Source organism: Rattus norvegicus, chromosome 20 (assembly GCF_036323735.1).
Source record: "Rattus norvegicus strain BN/NHsdMcwi chromosome 20, GRCr8, whole genome shotgun sequence".
Lineage (NCBI taxonomy): Eukaryota > Metazoa > Chordata > Mammalia > Rodentia > Muridae > Rattus > Rattus norvegicus.
Window position 1 is genome coordinate 31,590,300 of NC_086038.1, and position 17,423 is coordinate 31,607,722.

A 17,423-nucleotide genomic window follows, 5' to 3' on the forward strand; every position below is an offset into this window, starting at 1 on the left:
TACTTTTTTGTCAGACTAGTAGTATTTAGTTTTGTCCTAGGTCTTTGTGGCTACCTAGTCTCTAGTTCTTAGTTACCCAAGCAGTGTTGGTTATGGGTTCTTTCTCATAGAGTGGGCCTCAGTCAAACCAGACATTGGCTGTGTACTTCCACAAGTTTGGTGTCCCCATTGCTCTAGCACATCTTTCAGTCAGGGCAGATTATAGGCCACAAGTTTTGTAGCTGTGTTGGTTTCTATAAGAAAGCAGTTTTATTAATGCTTGACTTTGTTTTTTGAGCAATATGGAATTGAGTGGTTTTAATAACATATGCTACTCTTTATAACTTTAATCTTTCCACATTTATCTTTTGTGATTCTTATTCAATGGAAAATTATTCTTACCTTAGTATTCTCTGATGTCTCTCTTCCATACCGGATGATGCACTTTGTCTTTTTCTCTAGTTGTTTGTCTACTTTTGTGTCTTTGCGCTTATTTTTTAGTGAGCCAATGAGTTTAATTGGAGTTCCTTAGGATCTTAGGTTATTTACAGGGTGTTGAGCAATTTATTAGTGGCTTGCCACTGAAGAAAATATCTCATTTATTCCTAAAAACCACTAATTACCTATAGATATGGCTGTAGAAAGGGGCAGAGACTTGTGGCCCCAACCATACATAACACCAACTATATAGTATTTACAAATATTCAGGTAAAGACAGGGCCTCGTGAGTCCTTCTCAACACCATAATGGAATATAGAAAGACTCAGTCATGTGCAGGTCTGCCATGCCTAGAAGACAGCATTTCACAACACTTGATTCTTTCCCCTACCTCTTAGCATCTTTCTTCTGTATCTCTCATGTTTTCTGAGCCTTGGGCAGGATGAACACTGAACAGTTAGTTTCTGCAAGTTGATCAGTCGTGAGTCTCTGTAGATTCTGCTGCTCTCTGCAAAAATTCTTCTCTAACCAGAGCGGAAAGAAGCATAACTGTAAGCACACTTATTTAGGGACTGGAGAGATGGCTCAGTGGTTAAGAGCTCCGACTGTTCTTCCAGAGGTCCTGAGTTCAATTCCCAGCAACCACATGGTGGTTCACAACCATGTGTAATGGGATCCGAAACCTTCTTCTAGTGTACTCTACAGTATACTCACATACATAAAATAAATAAAAATCTTTTTTAAAAAAAGCATACTTATTTAGAAGACAACTGGCAGACACCTCAAGTCCATTTAGCAAAACAACAGTAGCTCCTGACCCCACTGCCTATGAGCTTTCCAGCTCACTTGGTTAATTGTTTCCTAGAACAATAGATGCTTTTTCATTTTATAATGTTCCACATTGATCTTAACTCCTTGACAAATGAAGTCCTATTCAGAAAGTCCATTTATTTATTTATTTATTTATGTATTTAATGTCCTGATTGCACCCTACCCATGTCCTCTCCTCTCAGTCCTGCCCTCTCAAGTACCTCCCCCATGACCCCCTCTTCTTCCCAGAGAAGGGGAAACCACTCAAGTGCCTTACCCTGGGACATCAAGGTGCATCCTCTTCAACTGAGGCCCAACCAGGCAGTCCAGCTAAGGGAAGGGGATCCAAGGGATCCGAGTCAGAGACAACCTCAGCTCCAGTTGTTAGGGGAAGCACATGGAGACCATGCTGCATGTCTGCTACAATGTATAGGAGCCCTAGGTCCAGCCCCTGCATGCTCTTTGGTTGGTGATTCAGTCTCTGTGAGCTCTCATGGGCCCAGGTTAGTTGACTCTGTAGGTCTTCTTGTGGCATCCTTGACTCCTTCTGCTTGTTCAATCCTGTTCCCTACTCTTCCACAAGACTCCCTGAGCACTGACTGATGGATGTTTGGCTGTGAGTCTTTGCATCTGTTTTCCATCTACTGCTGGATGAAACCTCTTAGGAGATAGTTTTTCTGGGCTAGCAGGGTATCTGCAAGCATAGCCGAGTATCACTAATAGTGTTAGGCATTTGCTCTCTCAAATGGGATAGGTCTGAAATTGGGCCAGTCATTAGTTGGCCATTCCCACAATCTCTGCTCCGTCTTAATCCCTCTGCATCTTGTTGGCAAGACAAATTTTGGGTCAAAGGTTTTACGGTTGGGTCGATGTTTCCCACCCTCCACTGGAGTCCCCAGCTGCTAGGAGTCTCAGCTAAGGTCACTTCCATAGACTCCAAGGAACTTCCAGAGTAATGCTTATGTTCTTTTTTTTCTAGAAGTTTTGATGGTTAGGCTTTACACTGAGGCTATAACTTGGCCTTTTCTTAGAAACCAAATTCTTTATTTTTATAAGTCAGCATTTTTTTTTGCTTAGAGTATCTTTGTTGGTTCACTGGCAGTGTTCATATATGGCAAACCCAAAACAGAGAAAGTTTTTGAAACAGATCTTGAATGATGACGTCTAATTAAATAGAGTGGATTGAGAGCTACTTGTAGGTATAACAGCATACGAGGATTATTCATATAATAGTTCTTGACTAGGTTTAAATTTTTACTTAACACTTCACATGCTTGAAAATATAGATGAGAGCTAAAATTTATAGCAATTAGGAATATTTGATTTTTGTATTAACATAAAGTTAGTTTAAATGCTTATACAGAATGTCTCCTTATACAACCAGTGGTCTTTAAAATATTTGTTGTTAAGGACTCAAAAGTCTTCCCAGCTTTTTTCCTGCTTTACCATGAAAGTCTAGAAGGACATAGAGAGCCTGGAACTGATAAGACAGGGAGAAAGCCCCACCTATGTAGGCCAGTAATCAATCCTTAGTCTAGTAAACAGATTCAATATGACTTAGATAAACAAGGGGACATGAGAAACCTAGAAGTGTGGGAAGCTAGAAGAAAGGATGAATTCCATTCTTCCTATCATTTGCCACATTTATAATTTTATTTCCAGTTCAAACTTTTGGTTGCAAGCCTATTTATTTAAATCTTTTTCTTTCAGTTTTTATTTTTGTTTTCTGAGACGGTGTCTCAGGTAGTCCAGGTTGCCTCAGGCTCTCTGTATAGGAGAGGCTGTTCTTGAATCCCTAGTTTTTCTGTTTCTTCCTCCCAAGGATTAACTGCTCTTGAAAAGTTGGTTAAAGTCTGTTTCTGGAGCTGGGGCAATCAGTTCTGTCCTGTGAGACATTTGAGGAGGCTTCAGGTTCGTTGTAAAAAAGCACTCTCTCTTCCCATGCAGGTTTCCTAAGGTGCCAGTTCTGCAGCACTACGCATCATTACAAATATGTATTTGCGTTCTCCTTCTAATTTGCTGAAAACTGCTTTCTTCTGGAAATGCAAAGGAATGGCAAACACCCAAATTCTGTGTGCGGGACTCTGACAGAGACAAGTACAGATGAATAATTTGGAGACCAAATGACTTAGATTCTAGTAAAAATCCTAGCAGTACTTAACCCACCTGAGACTGAACGACTGGTTCTACTTGTCACCATCTTGATTATATTATTAGTAAATGCATCTTGATTATGTTATTAGCAAATAAATTTTAATAAAGTCTCACACTAAACCTCCTTCTATTTCTGCACTTCTAGAGTCATTTGTCGGGGAATTACTGTCATTTATTAGCGTTAGGATCCAGCAATCCTTGATTTCGTAGCTAAAATAATTTTAGCAATTCCAGGTGTAGATCTTCTAAAAGTACACCATTAATACATATGAAATTTACTCTAAAAGTTGTAAGAACTGACAAATATTCAAAACAAAACTCTCAATGTGCATTTCTGTTTCATTACCAAATTTGGAATTTGACATTTCTTTTTGTGCCTCTCTTAATTATAGGGTGGTTTTACTCGTAAATACTCACTCAGCTCAAAAACAGGAACCCTTCTTCCAGAATTCCCCAGCGCTCAACATCTTGTGTACCCAGGATGCATTGCTAAGGATAAGGTATCAATTCGACACGTCTCTATTGATTTTCTGATATGTTGACTCCATATCTCCTTTTGTTTGGAATCTTATGGCACTTGCAGGAAGCAATCAGAAATCTGCATTATCATACAGAATTGATTGATTTATAGGAGAGACTAATGTTTACTAACATTGATTAAACACTTTCCAATTAATTATTTACCATGTCTATAATAGTGCGTAATCAGAAGGTAGTAAAATAGATCCCAAGGGCTAAAGATTATTTTTATTTAAAATTCAAAATAGAGGGTAAAAAAAGTACTAGAGTGTGACTGGAGTTGCATTCTGCTTTTCAATGGTAAGTTTTATAGTTTTGGTTGGTTTTAATTAATTCAATTGTTATTTCAATAAATATTGCCAAGTATTTCTCTAGGATATAGCCCGTTCCTAGCACTGAGAGGGAACACTAATTAAATGTAAGTGTTATACAAGATAACAAAAGGGAGATGTATTTTAATTGGATATTCCTCAATATTAATTTCCAAAGCTTCTTTAATAAAGTCTCACACTAAACCTCCTTCTATTTCTGCACTTCTAGAGTCATTTGTTGGGGAATTACTGTCATTTATTAGCGTATACCACTACTGAATCAGAATTTAATAATCTTTATATGTTTCCTTCAAGTAAAGCTCATTATACTCAGATCGAGTGAAAGTGATTTTGACACAATTTATATTTTAAGATGCAAACACTGGAACGTTGTAAACCAAACTGAATTATTTTAGCAATTTTGCAGAAAGAGGAAATAAAAATAGAAAAATGAATTTTAAGCTATTGATACATAAGTAGAGGTGCAGAGTAACCATAGGACACATTTGGATGACAGATGCACCTCACTAGATAAGAATAGGCCACGTACTGAAGATAATTTTCACATTGAATACATCCATTTCCTTCTATTCTGTCCTCCAACTACAGTACTTAAGGTTAACATACTGTTTTCTTCATAGTTATAGTGACTTCATACTAGAGAAATTGCCAGTAAATGTTAACATGTGGCAGCTTGTGGGGAGAGTGGTGGAAATCAATGGGTCTTCCCTTCTTGGAGGTATTGGCTAACCTCTGTGGAGGGGGTTGTTTGCATGAATACATGCCATGAAGATGTTTACTGCGTAAATCTGTCTGGTGAGAGACAGAAAGGGAGAAAAGTGACAAAGAAAAATAGAATGGTGAGGAACATGAACCAATGGTTTCCTTTCGATTCTCTACCTGTCTCCAAGGAATTCTCACCTTTCACACTGACAGATCATTTCTCACTCAGGTAGCAGAGATGATTGTGAGAGCCCTCGCTTCTAAGTTCATTCCCCCTGGATGTTTTTATATGAGTCCAGGGACTGACACCAGTTTTCCTGAGGACAACTTAGCCCCTTTACCTTCCTACAGTTTCCAGGATCCACAGGTGGCCAATTGGCTCTTGGAAAGAGTTTGGATCTAAAGCAAAGGACTTGAAGCACCCTTTTCACTAAGGCAGAGAGACTGGGACATGCTTAACGTGAAGCCAATGTCAGTAAATAACTGTGCCAAGAGTTGGGGCAAGGGCTGCTCTGTCATCCTGCTGTCCGCACTCAAGGTGGTGGTCAACTCCCCTCCATGTTCACTGTCTGCAGTTGAGCTGAGCCTTGCCTCTCTCTGGCACTCTCTAAAATGGTATCTATTCTCAGAAAATCAAATCAAATAGTGTTTCTGAAGAACACGAGTATACTACAATTAAAGTTTAATGTCATAAGGCCTGCAAATGTCAAATAAGCAGAAGAAATACTAATGGTAGGATCTAAAGTTTCTGAAGAACTGTGTATAAAGTGGCAGATTTGAAAAAGTATATATAGTAACTTGTGAACTAGAGTTTTATACTTATGTCAGTAGATTTTGATGCTCAAAGGGTTACTTTTTATTACTTTATGTTAATTGAATAAAATAATCAATTGAATTTTAATACATGTATATAACTTACTTTGATTATATTTTTCCCAATTTCCCTACACGTTTTCCCATTCCCTCATCCTACTGGTCCCCTTCAAATTCTGTAACAGTATCAAAACATTACGTTTTGATAGTGTTATAACCTCCTTCCCGTCTTTTTTGCTGTCCTTAGTCCCATATTAAAGGTTTGCTTTGGTGATCTATCTAAAAATAATAACTTTGCCTAAAGTGTAGAACAAGTTTCATTTATTTTGATGAAAGCAGCCAGCTGGAGATATCCTAAGTCAGCCTAATTCCTTGGAAAGAGACTGATAGTTTGTATGTCATCATTATGTAGTGGCAAACTAGACCACAAAGACAGATGCTGTCCCCAGAATAAGGGGGGAAATGGAAAATGTTAGGCCAGGCAATGACTACACCACGGTAGATGCTGCTGCTGTGATTCAAAGGGTTCATCTTTTTTAATGTCTACTAATCACTTAGTATATGTTAATTCATTTAGAACTCACAAGGTGACTGCTGACCCAAAACCTGAAACCACTACACCACATTGCTCCCAGAAGCCAAGAGTTGATGTATTTTAGGCCAGTTATGTGGTAGGACATCTTTAATTCTAGCACTTGCCTGGAAGAAGCAGGCAGATCTCTGAGTCTGAGGCCACCTTGGTCAATAGAGTGAACTCCAGGTTGGCCAGGGCTACATAGAGAAACCTGGTCTCCAAAACGACAACCATGAAAATGATGCATGCTAATATCTTATATTCATTTCCAAATAAAACATATTTTTTCTTGTACAGAAAATTAAGACGTTGCTTTAGTTCCCTTGCTACTAGATTTTAAAATGTTCTTATTACAACCAAAGAGCATCCTATCAAGTCATAAGGTGTTAGATCACCAGTTTCCTTGTCTTTTCCTTCACTGGGGAGCAAGGTCCTTGAGACAATGGTTTGACCTCTGCACCAGGTCCTCTGCCTGGTATACAACAGGAGCTTTAAAGTGTGGGTTGATCAGATAGCAAACACCAGGAGACTCTTTGGTCAAGCTCTTTCTTCCGTGACACAGGTTGACACTCTCATAATGATGTATAAGACTCACTGCCAGTGCATACTCGACAACGCCATCAATGGGAACTTTGAGGAGGTGAGTCAACTGCGTGCCTCTCTACGACATTACCTAGACCTTCGCATCCTGTTCCTGAGAAGTTCATTGTGCTCTTTGCTCTACAACCAGATCCAGCATTTCCTACTGCACTTTTGGCAAGGAATGCCAGACCACCTCCTTCCCCTGCTTGAAAATCCTGTAATCATTGACATTTTCTGTGTTTGTGACTCAATTCTGTATAAGGTAAGCCTTCTGGGGTGTCTTAGGCATAAATAATTTATATATTTAAATAACACTCTTAATGCTTGTAACTTATTTATAATTACTTAAAAAACCTTATAGTAAACAAAACCAGCCCAATTTCTGTTTACAGCTAAGAATTATCTAAAATAAGACATGGTAGCTAATATGTGAAAAAAAATTCATTAATCCTTGTTGTCTCTGTGAGGTCTATTCAGATTTATATAATATGACATCTAATTTCTCAGGGAATAGCAGAATTAGACACCCTCAGAATTAACAACTTTAAAACTTCTAGTTTATGTACATTAATACTCAATTCTGTACTTAACCTAATACGAGTCTATAGATGTCTTTAAGATGGTTACAAGAAGTGATCCTGGAGAAGAGGACCAGGTTGGCCCAGGCAAACATTTAGTGGGAATGGGGAGAGTATCTTCCTCAGCTGAGCAGTCAGAAGGCCCAGACAGAAGGGTAGAATGATAATGCAATTTGGGCACTTTAAATGAGCATGCATTTACCTGCTAAATTGTCACAAGGAAAGTATAGTTAGAAACCATCATCTGAGTTGGCGAGAAAGCTCAAACCGGTTGGGCAAATTAGCTGTTTCTGCATTCTCAGCTTTGCAGAAAGCTAGAGGAAGCAACCAGCTACATCATTCAGAGGCAACGTTGCAAGCGTCTGACCGCTTGACTGGAGAGTGAGAAACGAGGGATCATGCTTTCTTCCCCTGTTCAGTAGCAACAGAGTGAGAGAGAACGCAGAGCTAAGTGCAGGGTATTTCTGCCTTCGAGCTCACACTGAATGACAAGGGAGAGCAAGGACTGTCGAGTTTTGTTTTTGCTATAATTGAATAAAGGCCAGTATTTACAAAGAAAGGTTCAGTTTGCACTAAATGTGATTGTCTGTAGTTCTTACCACTTACCAAAAGCAGTTGTTAGGAGGTGAGAGGTAGTTCTGAATGAACACAGGAAAGACCTGGGCTCAGGTACACGGCTGTTACCATCACAGCAACAATATTGGGGCTACCACTCAGGTCTTCTGAGAAACGGCTTTCACGTCCACCCCACACACGGATTATTTTTTTTATTTTAGTCTAGTGCATCAATGTCCTGATTTTAAGTATCACTAGGTACATTTAGTTCTCTTCCTCATAAATAGAGCCAGAGAGAAGCAGAGGGCACAGAAAATATAACTGTAAACTGAGCATCTGTGAGGTCTTCATTCACTCATAGAAAGTATCCGATGTCTAGTCCAGAAAACTGTGTGATTAGCAAGGCTAATTAGCATGGGCAGTTCACGCCAGGGGTGTTGATTTACTGTCTCAAGTGCTCACAGACGACTCACACTCGGTTTGGAGAAAAAAAAAAAAAAGCTAACATTCAGAAAGGAATCATGTGGAATCATGTTACTCTCTAGGAGGGAAAGAAGTAGAAATAATCGACAAATAGTGTCTGTCCCTGGCATTGGAAATAATCATTTCTGGTGTTAAGGATGCAGTTCATTCAGCAGAGTGCTGTCCTAGCATACTGGAGGCCCTGGTTCAGTTCCCAACTCTGCCTGGATGGTGAAGCACAAAGCTTGTTCTCCCAGAACGCCAATCACAATCATTTCTAAAGTTTTATGTTAACCCTGTTTTGCTTTGGTTAAGGTTCTTACAGATGTCCTCATTCCTGCAACCATGCAAGAAATGCCTGAAAGGTATGTTCAGCTAACGAAGCAGGACAGTCCCCCGTAAGAACGATGGTTTCACCTCATACACTGTTGATGCAAACCATTGGCTTGGAACTCCTCCTTTTATCAAGAATACATTTTTTTTGTAGCTTTCTCTCACCTGGAAGGAGTGTGTCATGGGCTTTGTATTTGAGCATCAGTGAATAAAATGGGTAAAAGCAAAATCTAAAGTCCCTTTAGTGTTGACCTCCATGGTCATGGTCAACCTCCAGTGCCTTCTGGATTTCTTCAGCAGAGATTAGATGGCGGCCTCGTGAGATAGCCAGTGGGAGAATCCTTAATTACTATATGTTTATGACTAACTTATTCTGCACAACCAGGAAGTAATCAGTCAGGTGTAGTGAAATTATGACCTTTCAGCAAGAGCAAAGATTTTTAAATACTTATTTAAAATGTATGGGAAGATTTCTCACGCAGCCTTTTCTCTAGGGTGAAAACATAGAACTTTGGAGGGAGATGAGCAAAATTTTCTCTTTAAAACAGTCTAATAATGTAAGTTCTTTTAAAACAGAGGCAACAGTCACACTATGCCTTGACAGAGTGCTCCAACGCATGTTGCTTGATAAAAATATCCGCCTTTGACGAAATTTCATGGGATTATTTTCTTTCTTTATATAATAATGATTTGGTCAATGGTTTCCTCTAATTATCCCCAGTGTACTGTACACATCCACTCTGTATTCGCAATTACTTATAAACGAGGATTCGGTGTCACAGTCAAATTGATATACTAGTTTAGTGGCTAGCAGCTGGTCATGTGACTGCTTAAACAGTAGTAGTAGCCTAGATGAATTAAATCATATATTTAATCATGTGACTATGCACACTTGAAAGCATAATATTAACCTTATAGCCCTTCCCCCAAGGACATTTCCACAGCAGTGAGTCCAGCTCTTCAAGTTCCATGGCAAACCTTCCCAGCATGCACTCAATTCTTTTTCATTAACTGATAAATAAACGCTGATATATTTTTCAAGAGTAGACATCATAATCCCAAAATTACCAAGCAGGGAATTTGGAAGTAGAGAGAAACTTTATTAATGTCCCAGAGCCAGCTAAACCCCACGGTTTGACCTAGAGGAGCTTTGCTTAGTCTTTCCCCTCGGTCTTCTCACCACTGCCCACATACAAACCACGGCGACTGTACTCAGACTGCTGCTATGAGACAAATACTCTCTTACATACACTTCTGCCACCATTCGCAATTATCTAAGTTGACTGTAAGCTGTATGTTTCTGGTCACCTCTCGAATAAAATGTAGATGATACTAATGTATTAATAAGACTGATACTAAATATAATATATTGTCAGGGTAATATCATCCAGGGAGTTGAAATATGGATGGCAAAGCTGACAGACTTTCTAAGAAATGTATTTCACAGAAAATAACTATGAATCATAATATGGTATTTATGGCCTTCTACCTTTGTGCTAGGCTCAAATCAGGGTCTTTTCCATGAGTTGTTAGAATTCTCAAAATAATCAAATGAAACCCATTCTTACTCCCATTTAATAGATAAGAAGTTTTAGAAACTTGAGCATTTCATTTAAGATCATATAGAGCAGCCCCAGGTTGATTCTGTTTTGGCCTCGACTTCAAGCATTTGGAAGCATAGGCGAACTAATGAAATGTGCATTTTCAGTACATTTTTTTTGAGCAATGTAGCACCTAACCCAGGATTTTCTTTGCAGCTTATTAGCAGATATAAGAAATTTTGCTAAAAATTGGGAACAGTGGGTTGTCTCATCTTTGGAAAACTTGCCAGAAGCCCTCATTGACAAGAAAATCCCCATTTTGCGAAGATTCGTATCTTCTCTGAAGCGACAGACATCTTTCTTGCATCTTGCTCAGGTAGGGGGGGTCAGCTGAGAACCCGAGTCACCCAAATCAAAAGGACTCTTCTGATTAAGGGTCTCTCACAATGTGAAGGAAGCACAGTGCACAAGATCTAGATGTAACAGGTAACCTGAGAGGACGCGTAGACACAGAATTCAATCTGTAGGCCTACGTCTTCTAACTACACAGTAGAAACATTCATCTCCTAGTTTTGGGAAAGGACGCGGTGTGGATAGTAGGCTGTATAGTGTGATAGGAAGCTGGGTGGAAAGAATTCTGAAATTCTACGTTAGTTTTGCAAAGTTTCTGTGATTCCAATTTATTTCAAAAATTAAAAAAAATAACGATATTGAAATCTCAAAAGGATTGTGCTGTCTGGTACAAGTTAAAGTTGTGAGTAGCAAGGCTGTCTGGTTCCTCTTTTAGATACAGCTTCTGAATGGGATGTGTGTGTTCTCATCTGTGTGGGAGCATGTGCACATTGGATACTCTTGGGGATGGAGTCACAGGTGGTTGTAAACTGACTGACATTGGGTCCTGGGCACCAGACTCAGACTCTCTGGAAGAGCAATCTGTGCCCTTATCCTCCAAGCCATCTCTCTAGCCTGACTGTGTGATATTTAAAGTTCTCAACCCTCCATGCCTTCTGCACTTGAAACTGCTACTGACAGTCACTATCAGACAGAGCAGCAAACACAGAAAGTACCACATACAGTTATTACTGTGTTATACTGTTGGCCTCAGTGTCCGAATAAAAACAAAACAAAACAAAGCAACAAAGACCTAGTCACAGGTCCAGATAAGAATATAACTATTTTCTTTTTTTTAAAAAATTTTTTATTAGATATATTTCTTTACTTACATTTCAAATGTTATTCCCCTCCCCAGTTTCCTGTCCATAAGCCCTCATCCCCTCCCTTCCTCCTCCCCCATACAGGTATTCCCCCCATATATCCCACATTCCCCTGCACTGGGGGTCCAACCTTGGCAGGAGCAAGGGCTTCCCCTTCCAGTGGTGCCCAACAAGACCATCCTCTGCTACATATGCAGTTGGAGCCCTGGGTCAGTCCATGTATAGTCTTTCGGTAGTGGTTCAGTCCCTGGAAGCTCTGGTTGGTTGGCATTGTTTTTCTTAGGGGGTTACAAGCCCCTTCAGCTCTTTCAATGCTTCCTCTAATTCACCCCTGTTCTCAGTTCAGTGGTTTGCTGCTAGCATTGACCTCTGTATTGGACATGCTCTGGATGTGTCTCTCAGGAGAGATCTATATCCGGTCCCTTCCGCATGCATTTTCTCGCTTCATCAATCTTATCTAGTTTTGGTGCTGAAGAAATATAACATATTTTAAATGTTGCATTTTCTTTTCTTTTCTATCTTTTTTCTTTCTTCTTTTTCTTTTCTGTTTGTTTGCTTTGGTTTTTCAGGGTTGCATATCAGATATCTTGCCATGTGTGTATGTGTGTGTGTGTGTGTGTGTGTGTGTGTGTGTGTGTGTGTGTGTGTGTGTGTAGCCCTGGCTGCCCTGGAACTTGCTTCACAGACCAGGCTAGCCTTTATCTGCCTCCTGAGTGCTGAGATTAATGGCACAGGTCACAACCACCCAGCTTTAAAATGTTATTTTTAAATAGACACTTTAATATTCCTTGCTTTGTGATGATGGATCAAAAATATTATTTTCCTTTTCTAAATCTTAAAAGAGATTTCAAATCTGTCTCACAAACAATCATGTGTTTCAGTTATCTTAAAATGAGTAAGAGGTTTGACAGAGGAGATGATTCAGCCAATAAAGTATTCGTCACACAGGCTAGAGGACCAACACCCACACAGGAGCCAGGTTCATACCTGGAAAGCTGGTGTGGCAAAGACTGAGAGACATGAATCCCAGGGGCTTTCTGGCCAGCCAGGCTGGTTGAATCAGTGAGTTCCAGGTTCAGTGAGACACTGTCTCAAAAAACAGTGTGGGGACAGTCTGAGAAAGACACCCAATACAGACCACAGACCTACACACACACACACACACACACACACACACACACACACACACATGCATATACATAAATACAAACATGTATTTATGCACAGACACACTCAAGAGAAGTTATTTATGGCTGTCTTTCTTCAAGAAACTATTTTTATCGGAGCTAAAATTTTCTTTAAGGTAGACTATAATGGATACAGTTCAGTGTCTTTTTTGTCTATGTGCAGATTGCCAGACCAGCTCTCTTTGACCAGCATGTGGTGAACGCCATGGTATCTGATATTGAAAAGGTTGACTTAAATAGTATTGGATCTCAGGCTCTTCTTACCATATCCAACAGCACAGACACAGAATCCGACATCTACAGTGAATGTGAGTCTGCTTAGCCAACAATAGAATCTCCTAACTTTGACCCTCCTGACCTCTTGGTAGGTAACGGAACTGGGAGATTACGCGAAGCATTGTAGGGTATTTAAGGGCATCATTCGTCTCTGTACTAGGTGCTAGGAGAAAAGTTGTGACAACCAAAAGTGTCTCTAGATCAGAGGTTCTCAACCTGCAGGTAGGCTGTGACCCCTTTTGTGACCTTTTCACAGGGTCGCATCTCGGCTATCCTGCATATCAGAGATTTACTCTACAATTCATATCAATAACAAATTATAGCTATGAAGTAGCAATGAAAATAATTTTATGGTTGGGGGGGTCATTGCAACATAAAAAGCTGTACTAAAGGGCCACCGTATTAGAAAGGTTGAGAACCACTGCGCTAGCTGATACTGAAGGTCTCTGACAGCAAAATCACAGTTATTGAAGAAACTCTTTCAGAATCATTTTTAATTTAAAAAAATGTTCTCTTCGAAAGGGTATACTTACTGTGGGAAATATTGAAGAAAAGAAAAATAACTGATTATTTCACTGTCTAGAAATAACCACATTAACCCAGAAGCAATAGGAACAGCTTTGAGTTTTCTGAAAAATTTTCCACTGTTATATCATATGAACACATTTGCATGTATTCCATGTTTCTGTCATTGTACAGCATGTGAAACATATGAAGACTGTGTGTCAATACAATGCTATTAAAAGCAGAGATTTGATTCAGAATTAGGCTGCTTGGCAGTTAGCACAGCCCACGTGTGTGACTATGTAGCTATAGTCAATATCAAGGGGCAGCAGCAGACTGTTTTCCCATCCCGTTCTGCCGCCTGACAGAAATGCCCTCTCCTGGCTCAGGCAACGACTCGTTCTTGGAGTTCAGCATCAAGCCTCATTTCTATTGGGAGAAATGCTATGTTACATCTCGTGGCTTAGAAGACCTCAAACTCTTCAGTGATAATCCTAGTCTGTCCCCTTAAATTTTATTAAGGTCTCTATCTATATAAATAGCTCAGTTCTTCAGTGCTGAACTTAATCTGTAGAAGATAAAGAGTCTTTCAGAAGCAGAAAACCAACGAACCTCATTAGCTTTGCCTCATCTAATGAGTTACTTTCTTCAAATGAAAGTACTGAATTAAAAAGAAATATTCATTATATTAATTACCCCCATCAAAAACATGTCAAATGTGCATATTTAAAGTATAAGCCTATATTTCCTATATCCCTATCCCAAGACAAGTACCCTGATTATTATATTAAGTATTTTTGTTACCACTATCAGGATAAAACATTAACTAATTCCACACACTTATCCATCTCCATTTCCCCTTTTATGTCATAGAGTCACTAATGTTTTAAAGCTCAAGGTTGTACCTTGGGTTCAGAGTGGTTGGAAAATATTTTAATTTTTAATTACCAACTGCTGATTGTTCGTAATAGCAAGGTTTACCATAAGATTTTCACATATGTATATGATGTTTGTTGTTAGTATTTCCCCTGATTAACTGCTCTTCTCTTTCCCACTCACGCTGACACCCTTCCTTTTCCCAACGACTCTACTGTTCTCTCTACCACCTCTTCCTCCCCTTCTCCTCCTTTTCTCCCTTCTCTTTACCTCCCCTTCTTCCTCCTCCAATCCCTCCTCCCTCTCCTCCCACTTCTTCCCCTCCTCCTCCTTCTCCTCTTCCTCCTCCTCCCCCTCCTCCTCCTCTTGTTTTTGACACGGTAGATGACTCTATCACTGTGTTCCAAGAGCTGAAGGATCTCCTTAAGAAGAATGCGACAGTGGAAGCTTTTATTGAATGGTTGGATACTGTGGTAGAACAGAGAGTTATTAAGGTATTATTTTTATGAACAATTCAGAAAATACTTTTAAGAGAAAAGTGTTAACCTGGATGTAATCTTTTGACGGCTGTGGAAAGGTTCAGACAGTGCATTTTAAACCATGTTTTGTGTATCTGTGATAGCAAGAAAATGGGGCCGACCTAGATGGCCATTGAGAAATGAATAGGTAGTAAAAATGTGGTACATATAGAGAGTGGAATTTTTTTCCATCTGTAAAGGAAAATGAAATTTGTTGTAAAATGGGTGGATTTGGAAGGCATGGTATTAAGTGAGGCAATCCAAGGTCAAAAAAGCAATTCCATGTGTTCTTCTTCATACATGAGCTTGGGCCTGAAAATGCATATGCATCACATATAACTGTCCAGAAAGCCAAGAAAGGAGGCCATGAAGTGGGTGAAAACAGGGGATGGAAAGAACGAAGTGGGAAAAGGACAAGTGAGAAAAAGAGGTAGGAGACTTGGAAGGATTACAGGGAACTCGACTGTAGCAATAATATACTTTGTTTAACAATGCCATAATGATATTTAATAGCATATACGTTAATTTGAAAATTTTAATATGCTTTGTAAAGATTTTGAGACCATATAAAATTGAATGACCAAAACATCAAAATTGGGAATATGACTGGTTTGAAAGCACTAGACATAAGGCTGTTTTCTTTTCCTTAATCTAAGGCTACTGGATGCTGTTGTTTCCTGTATCAATGTTTAAAGTTACACCTGTATGAGAGAATTTAGGTTAAAAATAAACTTAGAAACTGAAAAGATTTGAGTCTTTCCAAAAGAGCAAATTGCCTTAAGACTGACTGGAACTGTGATCTTGCGCATTAGAAATTCTGATTCTGCAAGGTCACAATTTTAGGTTTTCTATTTGGTTTCTTCAACTCTTTCAGTTAACCTTCAAGTCATCCATCATGAAGAGAGGCATTGAGAACAAATATGCCCCTCACTGGCTGGCCCAAGCCGCTCCATATCAAGGAAACTGGTTATAGTCTGGGGACTTTTTGTTCTGGAAGGAAAACAGACTCTCAGGGCAGGGAAGCCAGTTAATCATTTACAGAAAAGAACCACCCTCGCTTCATACCTTACTTTCTGTCTTTCTTAAAGCATTATTTAAAAAAAAAAAGAAGATAAAACAGCCTGTAAATTATTTCAACTTAAAGTCTAATTTTAAGGTATAAGGAATAGAGATGCAGTACAAATTAGAATGAACACAACCACAGGCTGAAGTTAAAAAAAATCCCCGGACAAATCACTTTATTTGATGAAGTAAGTATGAAGTGATACCATCTATCTGCGTGTCAGCTTCTCTACCTCGTCACCTGATCAGGGCGCATGTGCAGTGAGAAGACAGATTTCACAGCTTCCGTTTCATTCATCTTTTAATTTTAGATGAGCAAACAGAACGGAAGATCTCTGAAGAAGAGAGCTCAAGACTTCCTGCTCAAATGGAGCTTTTTTGGTGCCCGCGTAATGCATAATCTGACCTTGAACAACGCATCGAGTTTTGGTATCCAGTGTGCTTTACAATGACTGATTTCTCAGTGACTTCATTCATTCCCTCGTTGTCCACTTTGAGCCGCTTACTACTCACTCGTTCCTTCTCAAAATGTATCTGGGTACCAGCCACATTGAGAACGGTAGTTATGAGCTACCTTTGGGCATCAGACTTCCGGTAGCATTAACACCGTTTCTGTGGTTGAGGCGTTACCTAAAACCAGTCTGAGGAGTGTTCCGTACACAGAGCACAAGTGTTTGAAGAGATGATGCATATGAAAAGTTTACAGAAAACACGAGTAGAAGTGCTTGCCTAGATTTTTCTGTATAAAACAAGCAAATAAAAGCCAGTAGTTGAGACAGTCTCCTGAGGAACTGTTCTAGGTATAGCGTGGCCATCATGTACATCTCTCCAGGGTACCCAGATAGCTAAGCTTGAGGAACCAATGTGCAACTTGGAAGGCACAGGCACAGTTTCTGAACTGTCTTGCCTGATCTCTAAACAAAGTAAATTGGACTAATTTCACTTTTGCAAAAATTGCATATCTACTTTGCCCTGAACATTTTGAACTTGCTAATATTGAATTACAATACCAACCCTATAGATATCAAATTACATTTTAAGAATTTTCCATAGTACTATGCAAGTATTAGTGTCAACTCAGTTTTTATTTAGTGTTCAATCGAATTAAAGTCGAACAATGGGCTGAAAGGTCAACAAGAAATGAATTATTAAACTTAGTTTTAAATTTTTATAATTTAATAATTAGAATAGCTGTTCTTATGTTTCAAGTCTCTAAAAATTCAGAGCATCCAAGCCCAACTTTAGCATGAAAAAAAGACTTTCGTTGGGAAATCCATTGAACGGGTCAAAGAAGGTTAGACTTTCCAGTTCACCTTTCATAGGAAAATGACTCATTTGCTTTTATTTTTAAATCAAATATGGTTCAGGCTAGAGAGACACCTTATTTGATAAAACTTTCAGACAGTGTTGGCTG

At 39.2% G+C, this 17,423-nt stretch overlaps 2 protein-coding genes across 4 annotated transcripts in view; one reads left to right on the forward strand and one right to left on the reverse strand.

The window, feature by feature from the left end:
* Window positions 1–17,423, reverse strand: part of LOC134483923 (glyceraldehyde-3-phosphate dehydrogenase-like) — a 470,368-nt gene that overhangs the window by 132,639 nt on the left and 320,306 nt on the right. The gene's annotated exons all lie outside the window — the stretch shown is intronic.
* The window catches only part of Rfx6 (regulatory factor X, 6), a 53,478-nt gene that overhangs the window by 27,810 nt on the left and 8,245 nt on the right, over window positions 1–17,423 (forward strand). For both annotated transcript variants that reach the window (NM_001414918.1, XM_063279068.1), the window contains 8 exons: window positions 3,774–3,881; window positions 6,884–6,961; window positions 7,052–7,165; window positions 8,814–8,863; window positions 10,589–10,748; window positions 12,937–13,081; window positions 14,814–14,923; window positions 16,321–16,438. In NM_001414918.1, coding sequence (NP_001401847.1) covers window positions 3,774–3,881; window positions 6,884–6,961; window positions 7,052–7,165; window positions 8,814–8,863; window positions 10,589–10,748; window positions 12,937–13,081; window positions 14,814–14,923; window positions 16,321–16,438 — 883 coding nt within the window. The remainder of the gene's footprint in view (window positions 1–3,773; window positions 3,882–6,883; window positions 6,962–7,051; window positions 7,166–8,813; window positions 8,864–10,588; window positions 10,749–12,936; window positions 13,082–14,813; window positions 14,924–16,320; window positions 16,439–17,423) is intronic.